At 33.7% G+C, this 21,340-nt stretch overlaps 2 protein-coding genes across 2 annotated transcripts; one reads left to right on the top strand and one right to left on the bottom strand.

The window, feature by feature from the left end:
* Positions 1–6,054: 6,054 nt before the first annotated feature.
* On the top strand, positions 6,055–13,463 carry LOC119600912. Its single transcript, XM_037951497.1, is given in 8 exon segments — positions 6,055–6,373; positions 8,853–9,561; positions 9,637–11,326; positions 11,730–12,024; positions 12,289–13,128; positions 13,225–13,299; positions 13,302–13,381; positions 13,383–13,463. Coding segments are annotated over 8 exon segments (4,089 nt in total).
* Positions 13,464–18,287: 4,824 nt separating this feature from the next.
* LOC119600910 (probable leucine--tRNA ligase, mitochondrial) lies at positions 18,288–21,340 on the bottom strand. Its single transcript, XM_037951494.1, has 4 exons — positions 21,160–21,340; positions 19,293–21,093; positions 18,974–19,215; positions 18,288–18,908 (listed from the first exon to the last, which is right to left on the bottom strand). Exons 1-4 carry the CDS (start codon positions 21,247–21,249, stop codon positions 18,423–18,425), a joined length of 2,619 nt encoding a protein of 872 aa, XP_037807422.1. The 5' UTR covers positions 21,250–21,340; the 3' UTR covers positions 18,288–18,422.

Genomic DNA, 21,340 nt, shown 5'->3' with positions numbered 1-21,340 from the left:
TCCTCTACATTTAATATTTAAAGAAATTTTCATTCTGTTGTTTATTATCAACACTGTTCGAAACCCTTCATTCTTTTGTTCTATATTGATATGAATATTAATTATTATTTGTGTTTTTTATATTAAATAATTTTTATTTTTAAACAATGTCAATATCATTTCGGAAATAAAAGAAGTTGGTTAATCAGAGTGAACTGAAAGACTTGCAAATACCCTATAGTTTTTAAATTATGTTAGCAACACTTACAACTTGTTCATGATTTCCAAAAAAAAACTAGAACTATGCCCTAGGAACCTATAACTTGACTAGTCCTGAGTAAATTCTCCTTTCCTTATTGACAATGCTTTTAAAGCTTACAAAGACCGCCGGCAATAAGTTGTTGTAATTTTTTTCCCTTAAAATGTTACATGCAAATGTTTGCAAATACTCATACATTGTTGAAGGTCCATAATAAAAGTATACATACATATATATATATATATTATTAAAAACCCGACAACGGGATAAAGAATAAAACTTGCCCAAAAGCTGTACTATATATTTATTTACTGATAGCAATTATTTATAATGAGTCATTCAATGTCAAAGTGAAAGGAAGATGATGGCAAAAATATTTAATGTCTGTACGACTGAATGAGAAAGTAAAGACATAAAACCACAATTTAAATACCATTCATCATGTAACACGAAAAGTGTCTCATTATCGTATGGACCAAATAACCAACGTAGTACATACATAATTATTTACGAATGTTGTATGTTTTATGGTTTGTTTTCCAGTGACCACTCACTGAATACAACAAGTAATATTGGCTAGAGTAAGTACGATGAGTAATAAGATGTACTTCACTCGCAATCGTATTAATTATTAATCTTGTAAAAGCAAAATAAATAAATATTTATCAACATTTAAATAAATATGTATAAACTGGTGGTAGTTACTTGATATGAATAATTGTCAATTTGAATTATTTTTATTTACCCAATAAGATAAATGGTAGAAATATTTCGCAAAAATACCAGCTATTTTTTTACAAAGTTTCAGGGACTAGAGGAAAAACAAGTATGTAGATGTTTATCACCTTTTTCGCGATTAAACCTATATGTACTTATTTATGTATGTTCATTGAGAAAATTCGATTAATGTAGAGAATATATTTAGCTACATACCATATGTGATCACTATTTTAACAATTGGGCGAATATTTAATGAACAACTAGAAGTAGAGCTGAACTAGAACTGACCTAGAGCCTAAACTAAAACTGAACTAGAACTGAACTAAAACAATTGCGTCGATATTAAAAAAAAAAAAAAAACTAGAATTAGAACAGAACTATGAAACTAGAACAGAACTAGAACAGAACTAGAACAGAACTAGAACAGAACTAGAACAGAATAGAACAGAACTAGAACAGAACTAGAAGAACTAACAGAACTAGAACAGAACTAGAACAGAAACTAGAACAGACTAGAACAGAACTAGAACAGAACTAGAACAGAACTAGAACAGAACTAGAACAGAACTAGAACAGAACTAGAACAGAACTAGAACAGAACTAGAACAGAACTAGAACAGAACTAGAACAGCAAGAACTAGAACAGAACTAGAACAGAACTAGAACAGAACTGAACAGAACTAGAACAGAACTAGAACAGAACTAGAACCGAACTAGAAGCAGAACTAGAACAGAACTAGAACAGAACTAGAACAGAAACTAGAACAGATAATTAGAACAGAACTAGAACAGAACTAGAACAGAACTAGAACAGAACTAGAACCGAACTAGAACAGAACTAGAACAGAACTAGAACAGAAACTAGAACAGAACTAGAACAGAAATAGAACAGAACTAGAACAGAACTAGAAACAGAACTAGAACAGCACTAGAACACAGAACTAGACCAGAACGAGATACAGTAACTAGAACTAGAACTAAGAATAGAACTAGAACAGAACCTAGAACAGAACTAGACAGAACTAGAACAGAACTAGAACAGAACTAGAAAGACTAGAAGAACAGAACTGACTATGAACTAGAACAGAAAGAACAGAACTAGAACAGAACTAGAACGAACTAGAACAGAACTAGAACAGAACTGAACTAGAATAAAACTAGAAAACTGAAAGAACTAGAACTAGAACTAGAACAGAACTAGAACAGAACTAGAAAGAACTAGAACTGAACTAGAACAGAACTAGAACAGAACTAGAACAGAACTAGAACAGAACTAGAACAGAACTAGAACAGAACTAGAACAGAACTAGAACAGAACTAGAACAGAACTAGAACAGAACTAGAACAGAACTAGAACAGAACTAGAACAGAACTAGAAACAGAACTAGAACAGAACTAGAACAGAACTAGAACAGAAATAGAACAGAACAAGAACAGAACTAGAACTAGAACAGAACTAGAACAGAACTAGAACAGAACTAGAACAGAACTAGAACAGAACTAGAACAGAACTAGAACAGAACTAGAACAGAACTAGAACAGAACTAGAACAGAACTAGAACAGAACTAGAACAGAACTAGAACAGAACTAGAACAGAACTAGAACAGAACTAGAACAGAACTAGAACAGAACTAGAACAGAACTAGAACAGAACTAGAACAGAACTAGAACAGAACTAGAACAGAACTGAACTAGAACAGAACTACAACAGAACTAGAACAGAACTAGAACAGAACTAGAAAAGAACTAGAACTGAACTAGAACTGACTAGAACTAAACTAGCACTGAACTAGAACTAGAATTAGAACTGAACTAGAACTGAACTAGAACTGACATAGACTGAACTAGACCTGAACTAGAACTGAACTAGAACTGAACTAAACTGAAACTGGAATGAACTAGACTGAACTAGAACTGAACTAGAACTGAACTAGAACTGAACTAGAACTGAACTAGAACTGAACTAGAACTGAACTAGAACTGAACTAGAACTGAACTAGAACTGACCTAGAACTGAACTAGAACTGAACTAGAGCTGAACTAGACTGAACTAGAACTGACTAGAACTGAACTAGAACTGAACTAGAACTGAACTAGAACGGAACTAGAACGTGAAACTAGAACTGAACTAGAACTGAACTAGAACTGAACTAGAACTGAACTAGAACTGAACTAGAACTGAACTAGAACTGAACTAGACTGAACTAGAACTGAACTAGAACTGAACTAGAACTGAACTAGAACTGAACTAGAACTGAACTAGAACTGAACTAGAACTGAACTAGAACTGAACTAGAACTGAACTAGAACTGAACTAGAACTGAACTAGAACTGAACTAGAACTGAACTAGAACTGAACTAGAACTGAACTAGAACTGAACTAGAACTGAACTAGAACTGAACTAGAACTGAACTAGAACTGAACTAGAACTGAACTAGAACTGAACTAGAACTGAACTAGAACTGAACTAGAACTGAACTAGAACTGAACTAGAACTGAACTAGAACTGAACTAGAACTGAACTAGAACTGAACTAGAACTGAACTAGAACTGAACTAGAACTGAACTAGAACTGAACTAGAACTGAACTAGAACTGAACTAGAACTGAACTAGAACTGAACTAGAACTGAACTAGAACTGAACTAGAACTGAACTAGAACTGAACTAGAACTGAACTAGAACTGAACTAGAACTGAACTAGAACTGAACTAGAACTGAACTAGAACTGAACTAGAACTGAACTAGAACTGAACTAGAACTTGAACTAGAACTGAACTAGAACTGAACTAGAACTGAACTAGAACTGAACTAGAACTGAACTAGAACTGAACTAGAACTGAACTAGAACTGAACTAGAACTGAACTAGAACTGAACTAGAACTGAACTAGAACTGAACTAGAACTGAACTAGAACTGAACTAGAACTGAACTAGAACTGAACTAGAACTGAACTAGAACTGAACTAGAACTGAACTAGAACTGAACTGAACTAGAACCGAACTAGAACTGAACTAGAACTGAACTAGAACTGAACTAGAAAGAACTGAACTAGAACTGAACTAGAACTGAACTAGAACTGAACTAGAACTGAACTAGAAACTGAACTAGAACTGAACTAGAACTGAACTAGAACTGAACTAGAACTGAACTAGAACTGAACTAGAACTGAACTAGAGAACTGAACTAGAACTGAACTAGAACTGAACTAGAACTGAACTAGAACTGAACTAGAACTGAACTAGAACTGAACTAGAACTGAACTAGAACTGAACTAGAACTGAACTAGAACTGAACTAGAACTGAACTAGAACTGAACTAGAACTGAACTAGAACTGAACTAGAACTGAACTAGAACTGAACTGAACTAGAACTGAACTGAACTAGAACCGAACTAGAAACTAGAACTGAACTAGAACTGAACTAGAACTGAACTAGAACTGAACTGAACTGAACTGAACTAGAACTGAACTAGAACTGAACTAGAACTGAACTAGAACTGAACTAGAACTGAACTAGAACTGAACTAGAACTGAACTAGAACTGAACTAGAACTGAACTAGAACTGAACTAGAACTGAACTAGAACTGAACTAGAACTGAACTAGAACTGAACTAGAACTGAACTAGAACTGAACTAGAACTGAACTAGAGCTGAACTAGAACTGAACTAGAACTGAACTGGAACTGAACTAGAACTGAACTAGAACTGAACTAGAACTGAACTAGAACTGAACTAGAACTGAACTAGAACTGAACTAGACTGAACTAGAACTGAACTAGAACTGAACTAGAACTGAACTAGAACTGAACTAGAACTGAACTAGAACTGAACTAGAACTGAACTAGAACTGAACTAGAACTGAACTAGAACTGAACTAGAACTGAACTAGAACTGAACTAGAACTGAACTAGAACTGAACTAGAACTGAACTAGAACTGAACTAGAACTGAACTAGAACTGAACTAGAACTGAACTAGAACTGAACTAGAACTGAACTAGAACTGAAAGAGAACTGAAATAGAACTGAACTAGAACTGAACTAGAGCTGAACTAGAACTGAACTAGGAATGAACTAAAACTGAACTGGAACTGCTACTTTTCAACTAAAAATGAACTAGTTTTCAACAAGAACTGAACTACGGCTGATATGAAAAAATGTACTGAGTGATGTCTTCAAAAGTTGACGTACATAAATACATACATATTTGTGTAACTTCAATTGTTTACATTTGTTAAGTAATTTCTAATTCAATCATCAAGTTACGTACTTATGTATGTCCTTACAGTAAAGACCAAAACAGAAGCAATTTATTGAAAGTGATCTTATTTAAAAGACCTTAAACTAACAGCTGACATTGCAAATTTCGAAAATAAAAAAACATTAATAGAATTTTAATGCTACAGTTTTCTGTCTAAAGTCTTTAATTTAATGACATCCTTAGTATCAGTATTATTAGATATACTTTTTGATTACTTTAGTTTTCCTCAAGACTTTCCATATTAGAACAACACACAATGAAAAAAAACTCATTCGAATTGACAGAAAAGAAGACAACAACAATGAAATATTAAATAAACTCTATTTCAAACTATAGCAACCGTATGCTACCATATAACCCGAATAAACAAACTAATAAAAATACTAGATACTAGCAAGAAGTATTTCAACGAAAGAAATAAATATTAAACAACAGAAAAATGATTTTTAAAGAAATATAAAATAAATATAGTTTAAAGAAATGTTGTGTTCAAATAAAACATACTTTTATATAGAGTTTAGATAACAAACAAATAAATGAAATAAATTGTAAATAAAAAGCAAAAGGATACAATTGTTTTATTTAATAACTTATTTACAAAGTTTAACAAAGAAGAAACTATAAAAATAGCAACAAAGGTAAGAGCTAAAAAAATAAAATATTAAAACTTTTAGAAAAACTCCTCTAATAAATGAAAATAAAATATTTGCAGTTGATAAAAATGTATGTATAAACAAATAGCAGCAAGGATTATGAAACCAACAAAGGAATAAACCAAAACCAATATTTATAGAACGAAAAACAAACAAGACAAAAGAAGTCATTTTTAATGAAATGTCTATTTCGAAAATACGAGTAAAATCGGCCGTAATAAAACATAATGACAAGACTATTAAAGAAACTGCAACAAAAACCACAACACTACCACTTAAGGGAACAAAAAATTCAACAACAACAACAACTACCACAGCTTCAACATCAGCAACACCATATGAAACATCATCTTTATCATCGTCCTTTATGAGAGGATCACCCAAACAGAATGACCAAAATAAAGCCAAAATATTACCATTGTCATCATCAGCAAATACAACAAATAAGCAAGGAAAAGCTTTAAATACTACAACAGCAGCAATAGCAACGACATCCTTAAGTACTACTACACTATTTCTATTTATAATCAAAATAGAACTAGAACTGAACTATAACAAAAAACAACTTAACTTAAACTGAACTAAAACAATAACAACTTAACTAGAACTGAACTAAAACTGAACTAGAACTGAACTAGAACTGAACTAGAACAGAACTAGAACAGAACTAGAACTGAACTAGAACTGAACTAGAACTGAACTAGAACTGAACTAGAACTGAACTAGAACTGAACTAGAACTGAACTAGAACTGAACTAGAACTGAACTAGAACTGAACTAGAACTGAACTAGAACTGAACTAGAACTGAACTAGAACTGAACTAGAACTGAACTAGAACTAAACTAGAACTGAACTAGAACTGAACTAGAACTGAACTAGAACTGAAAGAACTGAACTAGAACTGAACTAGAACTGAACTAGAACTGAACTAGAACTGAACTTGAACTGAACTTGAACTGAACTTGAACTGAACTAGAACTGAACTAGAACTGAACTAGAACTGAATTAGAACTGAACTAGAACTGAACTAGAACTGAACTAGAACTGAACTAGAACTTAGCTAAAACTAAACTAGAACTGAACTAGAACTGAACTAGAACTGAACTAGAACTGAACTAGAACTGAACTAGAACTGAACTAGAACTGAACTAGAACTGAACTAGAACTGAACTAGAACTGAACTAGAACTGAACTAGAACTGAACTAGAACTGAACTAGAACTGAACTAGAACTGAACTAGAACTGAACTAGAACTGAACTAGAACTGAACTAGAACTGAACTAGAACTGAACTAGAACTGAACTAGAACTGAACTAGAACTGAACTAGAACTGAACTAGAACTGAACTAGAACTGAACTAGAACTGAACTAGAACTGAACTAGAACTGAACTAGAACTGAACTAGAACTGAACTAGAACTGAACTAGAACTGAACTAGAACTGAACTAGAACTGAACTAGAACTGAACTAGAACTGAACTAGAACTGAACTAGAACTGAACTAGAACTGAACTAGAACTGAACTAGAACTGAACTAGAACTGAACTAGAACTGAACTAGAACTGAACTAGAACTGAACTAGAACTGAACTAGAACTGAACTAGAACTGAACTAGAACTGAACTAGAACTGAACTAGAACTGAACTAGAACTGAACTAGAACTGAACTAGAACTGAACTAGAACTGAACTAGAACTGAACTAGAACTGAACTAGAACTGAACTAGAACTGAACTAGAACTGAACTAGAACTGAACTAGAACTGAACTAGAACTGAACTAGAACTGAACTAGAACTGAACTAGAACTGAACTAGAACTGAACTAGAACTGAACTAGAACTGAACTAGAACTAGAACTGAACTAGAACTGAACTAGAACTGAACTAGAACTGAACTAGAACTGAACTAGAACTGAACTAGAACTGAACTAGAACTGAACTAGAACTGAACTAGAACTGAACTAGAACTGAACTAGAACTGAACTAGAACTGAACTAGAACTGAACTAGAACTGAACTAGAACTAGAACTGAACTAGAACTGAACTAGAACTGAACTAGAACTGAACTAGAACTAGAACTGAACTAGAACTGAACTAGAACTGAACTAGAACTGAACTAGAACTGAACTAGAACTGAACTAGAACTGAACTAGAACTGAACTAGAACTGAACTAGAACTGAACTAGAACTGAACTAGAACTGAACTAGAACTGAACTAGAACTGAACTAGAACTGAACTAGAACTGAACTAGAACTGAACTAGAACTGAACTAGAACTGAACTAGAACTGAACTAGAACTGAACTAGAACTGAACTAGAACTGAACTAGAACTGAACTAGAACTGAACTAGAACTAGAACTGAACTAGAACTGAACTAGAACTGAACTAGAACTGAACTAGAACTGAACTAGAACTGAACTAGAACTGAACTAGAACTGAACTAGAACTGAACTAGAACTGAACTAGAACTGAACTAGAACTGAACTAGAACTGAACTAGAACTGAACTAGAACTGAACTAGAACTGAACTAGAACTGAACTAGAACTGAACTAGAACTGAACTAGAACTGAACTAGAACTGAACTAGAACTGAACTAGAACTGAACTAGAACTGAACTAGAACTGAATTAGAACTGAACTAGAACTGAACTAGAACTGAACTAGAACTGAACTAGAACTGAACTAGAACTGAACTAGAACTGAACTAGAACTGAACTAGAACTGAACTAGAACTGAAGTAGAACAGAACTAGAACAGAACTAGAACAGAACTAGAACTGAATTAGAACTGAACTAGAACTGAACTAGAACTGAACTAGAACTGAACTAGAACTGAACTAGAACTAGAACTGAACTAGTACTGATCTAGAACTGAACTAGAACTGAATTAGAACTAAACTAAAACTGAACTAGAACTGAACTAAATCTTATACGATAAAGTAGAAATGGTGTAGTAATTTCAAAATCCATTTTTTTACGCAGTACACTCAGCAGCAGTACCATCATCTTCATCTACAGCAATAACATCAACGACAACACCAACAACAATATTACCTCAAACAAATTTGCTGAAAATAGAACCATTTGTTCCTAGTCTTACAAATCGACCACAAAAAACTATACGACGTTCTTATAGTACTTTATCGAATACAACTTTAAAAAAACACAACATCCAACATGTAAATAAAAACTTAGTTAATCAACTAGAAATACAAAAACATGCAAAAACATTAGCTGGAGCAAGAGTTGCAGGCAATATTAAGGGAATGAATAGTGTAATTAACGGTTTGCCTAAAGTATTAAGACAACCAACAACTACAATAAGCACAACAACGTTGCGTAGACGACCGGCCTTAAGAGGTCCAATAAATAGACAACGTTCCAAATCGACCTCATCATCAAACTCCAACTCAAATCGTCCCATAACAGCGGGTGTTGCTGTAAGTGCCACGCCTTTAGGAGGCACACCATGTGCCTCGCCATACTCTGCCATTGTAGTACAGCAGTCAAATGGCATCTGTCGCATACAACGCAATATCAAGGAACTAGAAAAACTACCAGATCGTATAAATTACGATAAACGTGGTCTGACCGCGATACCCATATTTGAAAATGAAACAAATCTTAGATTGTTATCCCTGCAGCATAATCTCATAAATACATTTCACATACCCAAAGAACAAGATGAAGTGCCGGAGGAAGAGCAAGTAACAGCTGAAACGGAAACAGCCACCAGAGAACAAGTAATTAATGGTATTTCTTGTAGGAATGCAGAACTAAATATTTTAGGAAACCAAACTCATCAACATCATCAACATTTTTACAATAACAAACAAAGATTACCTTTAGCTGTGGCCAAACCAAATGTAGAACAATTGCAACCACAAGTACCTGGCCAGTTGATGTTGCCTTTGAATGCACCACCACCCCTTACAAACCCCATGACTTTTGGTAGTTACATATTGCAACGCAACAAACTGCTGCACAGATCTATTAATATGAACAATTGCCAAGTGAATAACCACAAAAGCAACTTGCAACATCCGGCTCAATTACGTTTTGGTATGCGTAAATCGAAAAGTTTTGTTAGTAATTTAAATTTGCAGTTAAATTTAACTAAACGTTCCATGCAAAATCAAAAGACCGCTTTCTTGAAGAGGACAGACGCTTTGGGAAATTTAAAAAGTTTTGATTCTTCCACCAGCAACATAACAACAGATTCTACACAATCTACTTTACTAACAACTGAAGTTGACGAATCTCTAGTGGAAGATGACGAAGAGGAAGACAGGCGTTCTAACACATATTCCCCTTTGGCAATTAAGAATAAACAATTGATTATTAGTTATGGCAATATCTTCCAAAATTTGGTATTTTTGGATTTGTATGACAATCAAATAGAACGTGTTTCAAATCTGGACGGTTTGCCTGCCTTAACAGTACTTCTGCTGGGCAAAAATCGCATATCTGACATTACTGGCCTGGCGTCTTTAAAATCAACTTTACGTGTTTTAGATCTGCATGGTAATAAATTATGTTCCATTTCGAACAAAATCAATTGTCTTAAGGAGTTAAAATCACTTAATTTGGCTGGCAATCAAATAAGACAAATAAATCACAATGACTTTATGGGCCTGCACAATCTCAAGGAATTGAATTTGAAACGCAATAAACTAAAACGTATCAATGGCTTTCAACATCTTTTGGCATTAGAGCGCTTATGGTTGTGTCACAACGATTTGCACAAGGTAGATGATATGGCATCAATAGCGAAGGCACAAAACTTAGTTGAAATAACCATAGAAAATAATCCCCTAACACTGGCTGGTGATTGTGTTTCGTTTCTAGTCAGTTACTTACCCAAATTGCAAACACTTAGTCAAATGCCCATAACCGAACAGGTGAGAAAAGCTGCTATGACTTGGCGTGCTAATAAGGAATTATCGGATGCTAATAGCAACCTAAGTAACAGGGAGGTATTCAATATTATACGTAGAGAAGAAATTATATCGAATGCACGTACCAATTGGGAACTCTTAAGGTCACAGCAAATGGTGCAGAACTCTTTAAAGCAACAGAAGGCCATAAATAAACCGAATACGGAATTGGAAAAAATTACGGAAACCAATGAAAATAATTATGAAGAATTTATTAAATTGCCACCCATTGAAAGTCAACAAATTACCGAAGGGCCTACAAATAAGGAGGAGACTGAGGAACGTTCATCTTCCGCTTCTAGTTTGGGAGCAAATGTAAATTCTTCATCCAGCTGTTATAGTTCACAAGATGAGTTGGATGCCACTGGGGTTACAAGTAAAGCGGAGAAACCATCAAATCACATTGATAAACCACCATCGTCGTCGTCATCGATGAAATCCAAACAAATAGAAAATATTATAAATCATACATCGTCAACTGACAATAATCATCAGCATCAACATCATTCATCGTCTAAGGTGAGTCAATCATGTTAGTAACGATTAAGTACACGGTTAAAAATTGAATTAATTTGAAAAGGGAATATAAAGACTGAATTGTATAAGAACTGAATTAAACTAGAACTGAACTTGACCTGATACTAAAATAGAACTGAACTTGAACTTCATTAGAAAAAGAATCTGGAGACTGACCGCATAAGTACGGCACTTAACAGTGATGGGTTCAATATCGGATCCATCTTAAATACTGCAGATCCTTTAATCAGTTTAAATGATCCAAACTTATCGCCTCATTGCGACTCTATAATGTAGACTTCTCGGTACGTTTAACCTTTACTAAATAAATTTGATACATTATAAAAATCATTACATGCATCTGCAACTAAGTACATTTATAATAATAAACAATCTCATCTTTCAGTGCAACAGCGCAACCACTACAGAAACAAGCAACACCCCAACTATAGCGTTAGCTAGCAACTGTGCACCCACATTAAATTTACAATTTCCTATGGAAACTAACAAAGTGTCAGCTAACCAACAAAATCAAGCAGTCACATCAACGGTAACATCCGTATCATCTTCAATATCCTCCATACAAACAGCAGCAACAAATGCAATGGTATCATCTTCTATGGCAGTTGTTTCTCCAGCATCAGCAACATTTACTAAACGCTATATGACGGGTAGTTTAATGAGATCTCAAACAATTGTGGGTACAGTAACAGGTGCTGGTGGTATTGCTGTGGGTGTTGGTGGTAATATTGGAGGTTATACAAACGGATATACGGTTAAAACAAATACCGTTGCCACAGCGAATAACATACGTTACCAAAGTAAACTGAACCCTAATGCGACCACTCAAACAGCTGCAATAACCACACTTCACCAAACAATAACAACAGCAGCAACAATAACAACGACAATGATGATGACGACTACGACGACGACAACAGGTTATTCTATTGCTGGTGCAATAGCTAGCAGCAACAACAACTACACAAATAATAGCTTAATGGCATCATCTATGAATAGCAACAATACAAGCTTAACATCGAATACCAATAAGACTTCGGTTACAGGAGCCTCTAATAGTATTACAGGTATTGCAGCGCACACAACAACATCAGCAACAAACACAACAGCTGGTCCCTGTGGTGCCACTTCAACTAAATTAACAGCTATTGAAAGGGAACGCGAGCAGGGTGGCGACTATTTGATCGAAATTTGTGGTCGTTATTTAAACATTTATGGTCAGGGTGCTTTACGTTTCATTGACAAACAATGGAATCCCACAAAAGCTAATGATGTTCATACCTTAAATTTCAGCTACATAAATTTCAATAATATTGCCTCCATACTGGGACGCATTAAGGTCAGATTTGCACATGCTGAGAATTTCGTATTCCGTGAAACGAACATTAACTGTTTGGGCCAACTTAATGCTTTGGCGGAACTACAGGGCATTAGTTCTCTTAACATCGATGAAGAGGGAAATCCTATTACCAACAAGGACTTGTGGCGCCAATATGCCATATATCGTTTATCGCATTGGGGTCTTAAGAGCCTAAATGGTATTGAGGTTACAGTACAGGAAATTGAAAAGGCAAATGCCATCTATGCCGGTCTTTCCGATCTCATACTCTGGTCTATGCCAGACGCTATGCTACAGCCTTTACTAACCCGCTTACGTCTAGATGAATCTTGTACGGCTAGCAAATTGTTACCCAAACAATGGCTGCGTAAACCTGATAATAAATCTTTACGTTTAGTTGTGGGTAAAGAAGCTTTACAGTGGAAAAAATCTAATAATCCCGAATGTCAGCACCTGCCAACACCCCAGCAAGTTCGTCATCTACAGAATCAATACTATAGCGGTGACACCTTACACACAAACTACTACAACCAAACTTTAGCATCCTCATCATCATCCGCCGCTGCAATGACATCTCCAAATGTTGCTCTAACAACACGTGAACGTGGTAAAATACATTTACCTTAATGATGGAAAATACATGTAATGCGGTTGAGAAGCTACATAAATTGGAACAAATATGGCCCACCATGCTGTTGAAACATTGTACGCAATACCTTATTAGACTATTCACAATTAGATGTCTACATACGTAATTTAATGGCGGAAATAATGAAGTAATATTAAATGCATATCGTATACGTGCAGAGATTTAAGAGAATTGCATGATATTTGTGTGGGAGTGGTAGGAAAACGGAGATATTTGAACTAGAACTGAACTGTACTAAAACTGAACTAGAACTGAACTAGAACAGAACTAGAACTGAACTAGAACTGAACTAGAACTGAACTAGAACTGAACTAGAACTGAACTAGAACTGAACTAGAACTGAACTAGAACTGAACTAGAACTGAACTAGAACTGAACTGACTAGAACTGAACTAGAACTGAACTAGAACTGAACTAACGAACTAGAACTGAACTAGAACTGAACTAGAACTGAACTAGAACTGAACTAGAACTGAACTAGAACTGAACTAGAACTGAACTAGAACTGAACTAGAACTGAACTAGAACTGAACTAGAACTGAACTAGAACTGAACTAGAACTGAACTAGAACTGAACTAGAACTGAACTAGAACTGAACTAGAACTGAACTAGAACTGAACTAGAACTGAACTAGAACTGAACTAGAACTGAACTAGAACTGAACTAGAACTGAACTAGAACTGAACTAGAACTGAACTAGAACTGAACTAGAACTGAACTAGAACTGAACTAGAACTGAACTAGAACTGAACTAGAACTGAACTAGAACTGAACTAGAACTGAACTAGAACTGAACTAGAACTGAACTAGAACTGAACTAGAACTGAACTAGAACTGAACTAGAACTGAACTAGAACTGAACTAGAACTGAACTAGAACTGAACTAGAACTGAACTAGAACTGAACTGAACTAGAACTGAACTAGGACTGAAATAGAACTGAACTAGAACTGATCTAGAACCGTACTAGATCCGTACTAGAAATGAACTAGTACGGATCTAGAACTGCCCTAGAAATGAACCGATGACGACATCTGACTTAGTTTCTGATGTTATGTTTTCTTTAAATGACATTTGTACTAAATAACAACGTAGAAATTCTTTTAAATATCTGTCCCTGTATTAAGCACAAGGGTTGACATAATTTTCCCACTCTCGTATACATTCCAGATAATATTACGTATTATACTTTTCTAATTGGTGCAATCCAACTACATTCACCGTAATAAAGTGTTCATATTGCTTGTTAAAAGTTAAGAAGGAAAAGAAAAAACAGACAAAATGCATAAAATTTAAAGCCTCATAATCAGAGTATGAGTATAGACCAATTATATGTATAACAATTTTTATTTATAAAACAAATATTTACATACATATGTACGTACATATATAAGTACATTAATTAGTAGATAAAATAAATTTAGAGCGATTTTTAAACCCAAAAATAAAGTGAATTTTGTTTTTGAAAAAAAAATTTTAAATAATTCAATTAAGATAACTGATCCTTATGATATGCCGGATTAAACGTAGCCACTCATATTAGTTGCCACATCATATTGTGGTAATATTCATATAGTGAAATGTTGTTATAAATTAAATTTTTCATAGATATAACTGTAATAATGAGCATTTTCTGCAGGCAAAAACTTTTATAGGGACAGGTTTGTATATAACAGACTGTTATACAGAGATTTTTCAATATAACAAACGTTAATACGGGCAATTTCTGAAGAAAAAGTTAAATTGAACAATTTAACCGCCGCCGGTATTTTCTATAATAAGCCGCCGACCAAAAATGGTAGCACCGCCGCCGCCGATCATTTTGTACTGGCTTATATCTCTGGAGGAAATGTTTTAAATAGAATTTAAAGAGGAAATGGTTGATTTTTATGCAAAATTTGTAATAGATTAAAGAAATTTGTTTATTATTTTCTGTGTAAATGAAGTGACAGAACTGCGGCAGAATTAATGAAAGAGAAGATCAAGCAACAAAAGCTAAAGCTTTTGACAGTTCAAATAAAGAGTAAATAAAAGAATGATTTCTTCAATTAATTCAGTAAAGTAAGAGTAAATAAAAGAATGATTTCTTCAATTAATTCAGTTCAAAGTCGACTTTAGGGTGTTTTGCAACTACTGAATAGTCGACTTTACGACCTTTTGTGATTTTTAAAAGAGGCTACATATATACATATACATATGTATGTATGTATATGGACCTAGAGGCATAAAATTTGGTAGATGAATTTATGTTCGATATTAGTGTTTATAACCGAATTGAGAACACTCAAGTCTATAATTAACCTGCTTCAGTTCTGTTGTATAATGGCTAAGTAAAATAATGGACCAATTTTAACTGTTTTCAAAACCTTTTGTCCTTAACTTAAATGCGTACGTGCCAAAATTTCATTTGAAAAAAATCGCGCGATTTTTTTCAAATAATTTTTCGCCTGCGGCGCTATCATTTAATTTTCGAATGTTTACCCACAAAAAAATGTATTTTTTTTGGGGGGGTTTACAAATACAACATTTCATTACCCAAAAAATTTAAAAAAATTGTTCAGGTCCGGCGCTACATACCCATTTCCGAGTATTTCCCAGAAAAATCGCAATTTACTCAATAAACATAAATCGGTACCTTCTTATGAATGAATTTTTGATATAACAGAACTTTTATTAACAAAGGTTAATATAAAAAGCACAGTTTGTATTAATCCTTCTCAATAGGCTAATAAATTAGCTTCTATTATATATCGTTGGAAGGGTATTTTGATGTAATTTTCAATACTTTACGTATATTTAGTTTAGTACTTTATATAGTTATAATTCCTGCCAAAACAACAACAATCAAATAAAAAACATTAATTTTAGTTACTTTACCTTATTCCAACTACAATATCGTCTATATTTATTAAGATATTAGTATATATTCATACATCAAATGAAAGCTTGAAATCTCTTCTGCGATTTTTCCAATTTATATCAGTAACGTTATATCGATGGATTTACGAAATAACGGCATTTTTGTCAAAAAACTCTATATAAAAAATACTTTTTGTGGAATTGGTCCTCAAAGGGTTAATAAAAAGGATCATATTATATATCGTTGAAAAGGTATTTCAGAGCTCTTTCTAATGATATACATATATATTATCCGGATGGGTTCTTAAATAGAGAAGATATTGATAATAAATATATTTAACTTCGAAGGTATATAACTCCATAACTATACATTTGTTGACCAAAAGACATATATCATAAATCATAGAATTAAAAGGCCTATAAGTGGTAACATTTTTGTCAAAATTGGAGAGTTATACCCAATGTATATTAGTTCCAAAACTTAAATTAAATATTATGTACATATGTGTTTCAGTAAATTTCTTAAAAAATAAACATTACATACCTTTAATTCTCTTTCTTTAAAAGTTCTTTCAATAATAGGCACTTTCAACCTATGGTAACAATTTCAGCTTTCAACACTTTTTATTTTCACCATAACTTCTAAGCAAATATTATTTTTATTATTAAAAAAAGGCCATAATGCTTTAAGCATTTCTTTATTTTTATTATATTTTAAATAATTTACTAAATAAATTTTACTTTTTTTTCTTATTCTCACATTTCTTTTATTTGCTCTTTTTTCTTTACTTCTTTGCACTAAGATTCTAATTCTCTTTCATTAAAAGCTCCTTCGTTACTTCCAGCCTATTGTAACGCATTCAATTTCCAACACTTTCATTTTTCACCACTTTTAATTTTCACCACAACTTCTAAGCAACTACTATTTTTTTTATTTTATTATAAAAAGGCCATAATGCTTTAAGCATTTCTTTATTTTTATATTTTAAATAATTTACTAAATAAATTTTACTTTTTTTCTTATTCTCATATTTCTTTTCTTTTCTCTTTTTTTTTTTCTTTACCTATATTTTGCACTAACATAGTAGTTGCTACTTTTCCAACAAAACACTATACATACTTTAACACCTTCAAACTTTAAACCACTATAAAATTTTAAACTTTTCACAAATTTTCAAATAAACACTTTATTTTTATCACAAAACATTTAGAAAACACTTGAAAACAAAAATTAGTTAATAAATTTTGTTATTAACTATTAAAATTTATAATTTTAACGAGATTCTTTAATAAGCGTCTTTACTAACGCGATTTCAACTAAAACTAAAAGAAAACGTCAAATTAAATGAGTAAATTAGCGGCAAAATTAGAAAATATTGTAAAAGATTAAAGGAGTTGTTAGTGTAATTTTAATATAATGTAAAAGATTTTTTATTATGATGACAAAAAAAATCACAACAAATATTTTGTTTTTTTATGAGAAATTATGAATTTAATTTTAACGATATCGGGATGAATTCATACAGACATTTTTGCATTCTTATTATTATTAGATTAATAATGTTGTTTTTATAAAGGTGATCTTTCTTCCGGACATTTCCATTATACATTTTGGCAACAGCAGTCAGGGCTGCGGCAACCGATAATTGTTTCCCCGGGAAAGAACTATGTCTAATAAATAATATAAATTTGTATTTATAATGTTGTTGTGTTATGAATGTTTAACCGATCTGCACTCCGGACACAACCGGCTTAGCCCCGGACACAGATTGCCTATTCGAAGGCAGTTGCTTTCAATTTAACATTTTGGCAACAGCAATCAAGGCAGCGGCAACCGATAATTGTTTCCCAGGGAAGGAACGTTTCCTTATAATGTAGTTGTGTTATTAATGTTTAACTGATCTGCACACCGGACCCGGGAACAGATTGTCTATTCGAAGCAGTTGCTTTAACCAGAAGTTTCTTCCCTCTGAAATGAACTTTCTGCCACAATGGGCCTTTTTGAAAAACCTGAACTTAGTACTGACCAACTAGTTAATTCAATCCTACGAACCGGTTATAAAAAAAAATCTTTTCATAAAAACATCTCATTTCGCTTACTTCTTTAAAAGTAACATCTTTATTTTGCGCTCATTTATTTATTTTATAAAACTAACTTAAATTTAAATATGCAACACCTTATAAATTAATTAATCAATCCACTTAATAACAACAATAGACGTTCTTCTATTCTAATGTACAATTTCTTCATTACTTGTATTCGATGAATTTGATTGTTTTTCCTGCTTAACTTTATCAACATAAATATTTAAAATCGCTTCAATGCCCGGATACAATACAAAATTAGTTGTACGTATTTTCTTATCGATTAAGTAGGACGTTACAGAATCCGTATTAAATGCCAGATCTAATGCATCATTATGAGTTACTTTGTCAATATGACTACGTGGTATTTTAATGCAACAATTTTCAAAACCATTTACTTTAATGGCTAAATCCAATTGATAGTTTTGATCGATTTCTGGCCACTGTTGCGAGAGTACATCTTTGTCCCATTGCAGCTCGGTAGCCGATGTATTAAGACGTTGTGGAGCAGAGGCAAATTTAGACCATAATTCTGAGGCAAAGTGTGGTGCCATGGGTGCAAGCATAATGATTTGGGCGGCTAAGGCACGTTCGTAATGTTTGCCATAGCGTATAATGTGTTTGGGAGTTCGCTGTGTAGGAAAAAATAATAAAGCAAAATTAATTCCGTTTTCGCTTCGTAATTATGTAAACTTACTCTTAAGGAATTAGTTAATCCCTGCATTTTCGAGATAGCAACACTAAGTTGATGTGTGTGTCTGTAGTTAAATGTGGCTCCTTTTACATAGAAATTTCTAGCATCAAATAATTTTTCATCTTCAGCTTGGAATTCATTTGAGTTGATATCAATTTGTGAATCATCTGTGGAGGAACGCAATTCGCAGAACTCATTTACCGTCAGCCACAAACGTTTTTGCCAATTAAGAATTCCAGGGAATGCTTTTAAGAAAGAAGACAAAAGGAAAAATTAAAAATTACTATAAATAAATTTCTGAATAAAAGCTCTTAATACTTACTTGCACTGGACCAATTTCTATGAGAAGTCGGCGCTACATCAGCTAAAATTATCAGTCTTGTTGTATCGGTACCATATTCCTTAAACATATCACCCGGATCTACACCATTCATTTTTGACTTCGACATTTTCTCCCAAGTCATAACGACTGGCTCTTTTGTCTCCTTTAAAACAGCTTGATTTTTCTTGGCATTAACAATATCTACCTCATGTTCCTGTACATAACGGCCACTGCCTTTAACTCGAAAAGATCGTCCCATTACCATACCCTGTACAAGTAAGCGAGAAAATGGTTCTGAACTAGATACCAGGCCGAGAGAATGTAGAAAATGATTCATAAAACGTGCGTAGTATAAATGCAAAACAGCATGCTCTTTGCCGCCTATATACAAATCGACCGGCATTGATTCTGCTATAATATTTTTATCAAAAATCTCTTTTGTATTGTGAGGATCCAAGTAGCGTAAATAATACCAGGAACTGTCGACAAAAGTATCCATAGTATCCGATTCTCTTATGGCATTGGGATTGTTACATTTTGGACAAGAACATTTTAGCGAGTCCTCACGATTTTTTTCGTGTATCAATTTTTCGGGCAATATAACAGGAAGCTGTTCATCGGGTACTGGCACTACACCACATTTGTCACAATTTATCATGGGTATAGGGGTGCCCCAATATCTTTGGCGTGATATTAGCCAATCGTTTAATTTGGAGGAAACTTTATAACCACCAATTTTTAATCTTTGAGCAGCCTCTAGTACTTCTTTTCTCAACATTTCCTTATTGTGATTGTCGGCATTGAATTCTTCATCAGCAAAGAACGAGAGACTTAGAGACTCTTGCAGTTCTTTATCTTCCTCTCTAAAACTAGGCGCTGCCAAATAAACATCACATTTATCAGCAAAGGTGGGTGTATCACTGAAAATGACGGGCATTATGGTGCCAGTAAAAGGATTTTCTATAGTCATATTGAAAGCATTATCTTTGGCTTTAGCTAAATAATGATTTGTTTTTAAAACCACAAAAGCATTGGGATCCTTAAGATGTTCAGGATGCTGAGTCCATACTCTTAGAGAACTAGCTTGCGATGTAAATAGCTGGAAACCATAACCATCACATTCTCCTATCCAATGTCTTTGTAAATTTATAATATCACGCCAATCTCTTAAAATGGGATCATCCAAACCCTCTAACAGCTGTTGAGCAAAAGCGGTAGTCTTAATAAACCATTGCTTTAGCAGCTTCTTTTCTACTTTCGCTCCCGAACGCCAGGAACAGCCATTGGCATCCACTTGTTCATCAGCCAATACCGTTTTATCTACCGGATCCCAATTGACCAAAGCCTCATTCTGATAAGCCAATCCCTCTTTATGCAACATTAAAAATAATTTCTGAGTCCATTTATAGTATTCAGGACTACAGGTGGACAATTCATGTTTCCAATCGAATGAACAACCCAAATTTTCTAGTTGTGTTTTCATTTGTTGTATATTCTTTTCAGTCCAGTCCTTGGGCGCAATGCCTCTTTGTATGGCCGCATTTTCAGCCGGCAAGCCAAATGCATCCCAGCCTATGGGTTGGAAAACATTCAGACCACACATCCGTTGAAAACGTGCCACTGTATCACTGATAGTGTAAACCCTCACATGACCCATGTGCAAATTACCAGAGGGATAAGGAAACATAGACAACACATAGAATTTCTTATCCAAATTTTGGTAATTGAATTTTCCCTCATTTAACGTATTTCGCCAATGTTTCTCGATCTTATGTTTGATATCATTAGTCAATTCCAAATCCTGCCGGGAATACAAAAAACACATTTTAAAGTTGCATCATCTAGTGGCAAATCATTGTAAACTTACTTTGACTCCGGTACATGTCTGTGTCAACCATCTTTTTTGACAAATTCTGCCAACATGTTGTAGCCAACGTGACTTAAGTAAGATTGGCATTTTATTTTATTTTTAATTTAGAATTTATTAACAAAATTTAATATTTTTCAACTAATTCAACTACGTTAAATATCAGAGCAGCGGCGTTTTC

This window comes from Lucilia sericata, unplaced genomic scaffold (genome assembly GCF_015586225.1).
Source record: "Lucilia sericata isolate MDLA Ls3-8-SP2 unplaced genomic scaffold, ASM1558622v1 Contig000127F_arrow, whole genome shotgun sequence".
NCBI lineage: Eukaryota > Metazoa > Arthropoda > Insecta > Diptera > Calliphoridae > Lucilia > Lucilia sericata.
This window is presented reverse-complemented; position numbering and strand designations above follow the sequence as displayed.

Coding starts and splice junctions, on each gene's coding strand:
- LOC119600910 (XM_037951494.1), bottom strand. CDS start 21,249: ATGCCAATCTTACTTAAGTCACGTTGGCTACAACATGTTGGCAGAATT. Junction 21,094..21,159: donor AGACATGTACCGGAGTCAAA/GTAAGTTTACAA, acceptor TATTCCCGGCAG/GATTTGGAATTGACTAATGA. Junction 18,909..18,973: donor GATTAACTAATTCCTTAAGA/GTAAGTTTACAT, acceptor TTTCCTACACAG/CGAACTCCCAAACACATTAT.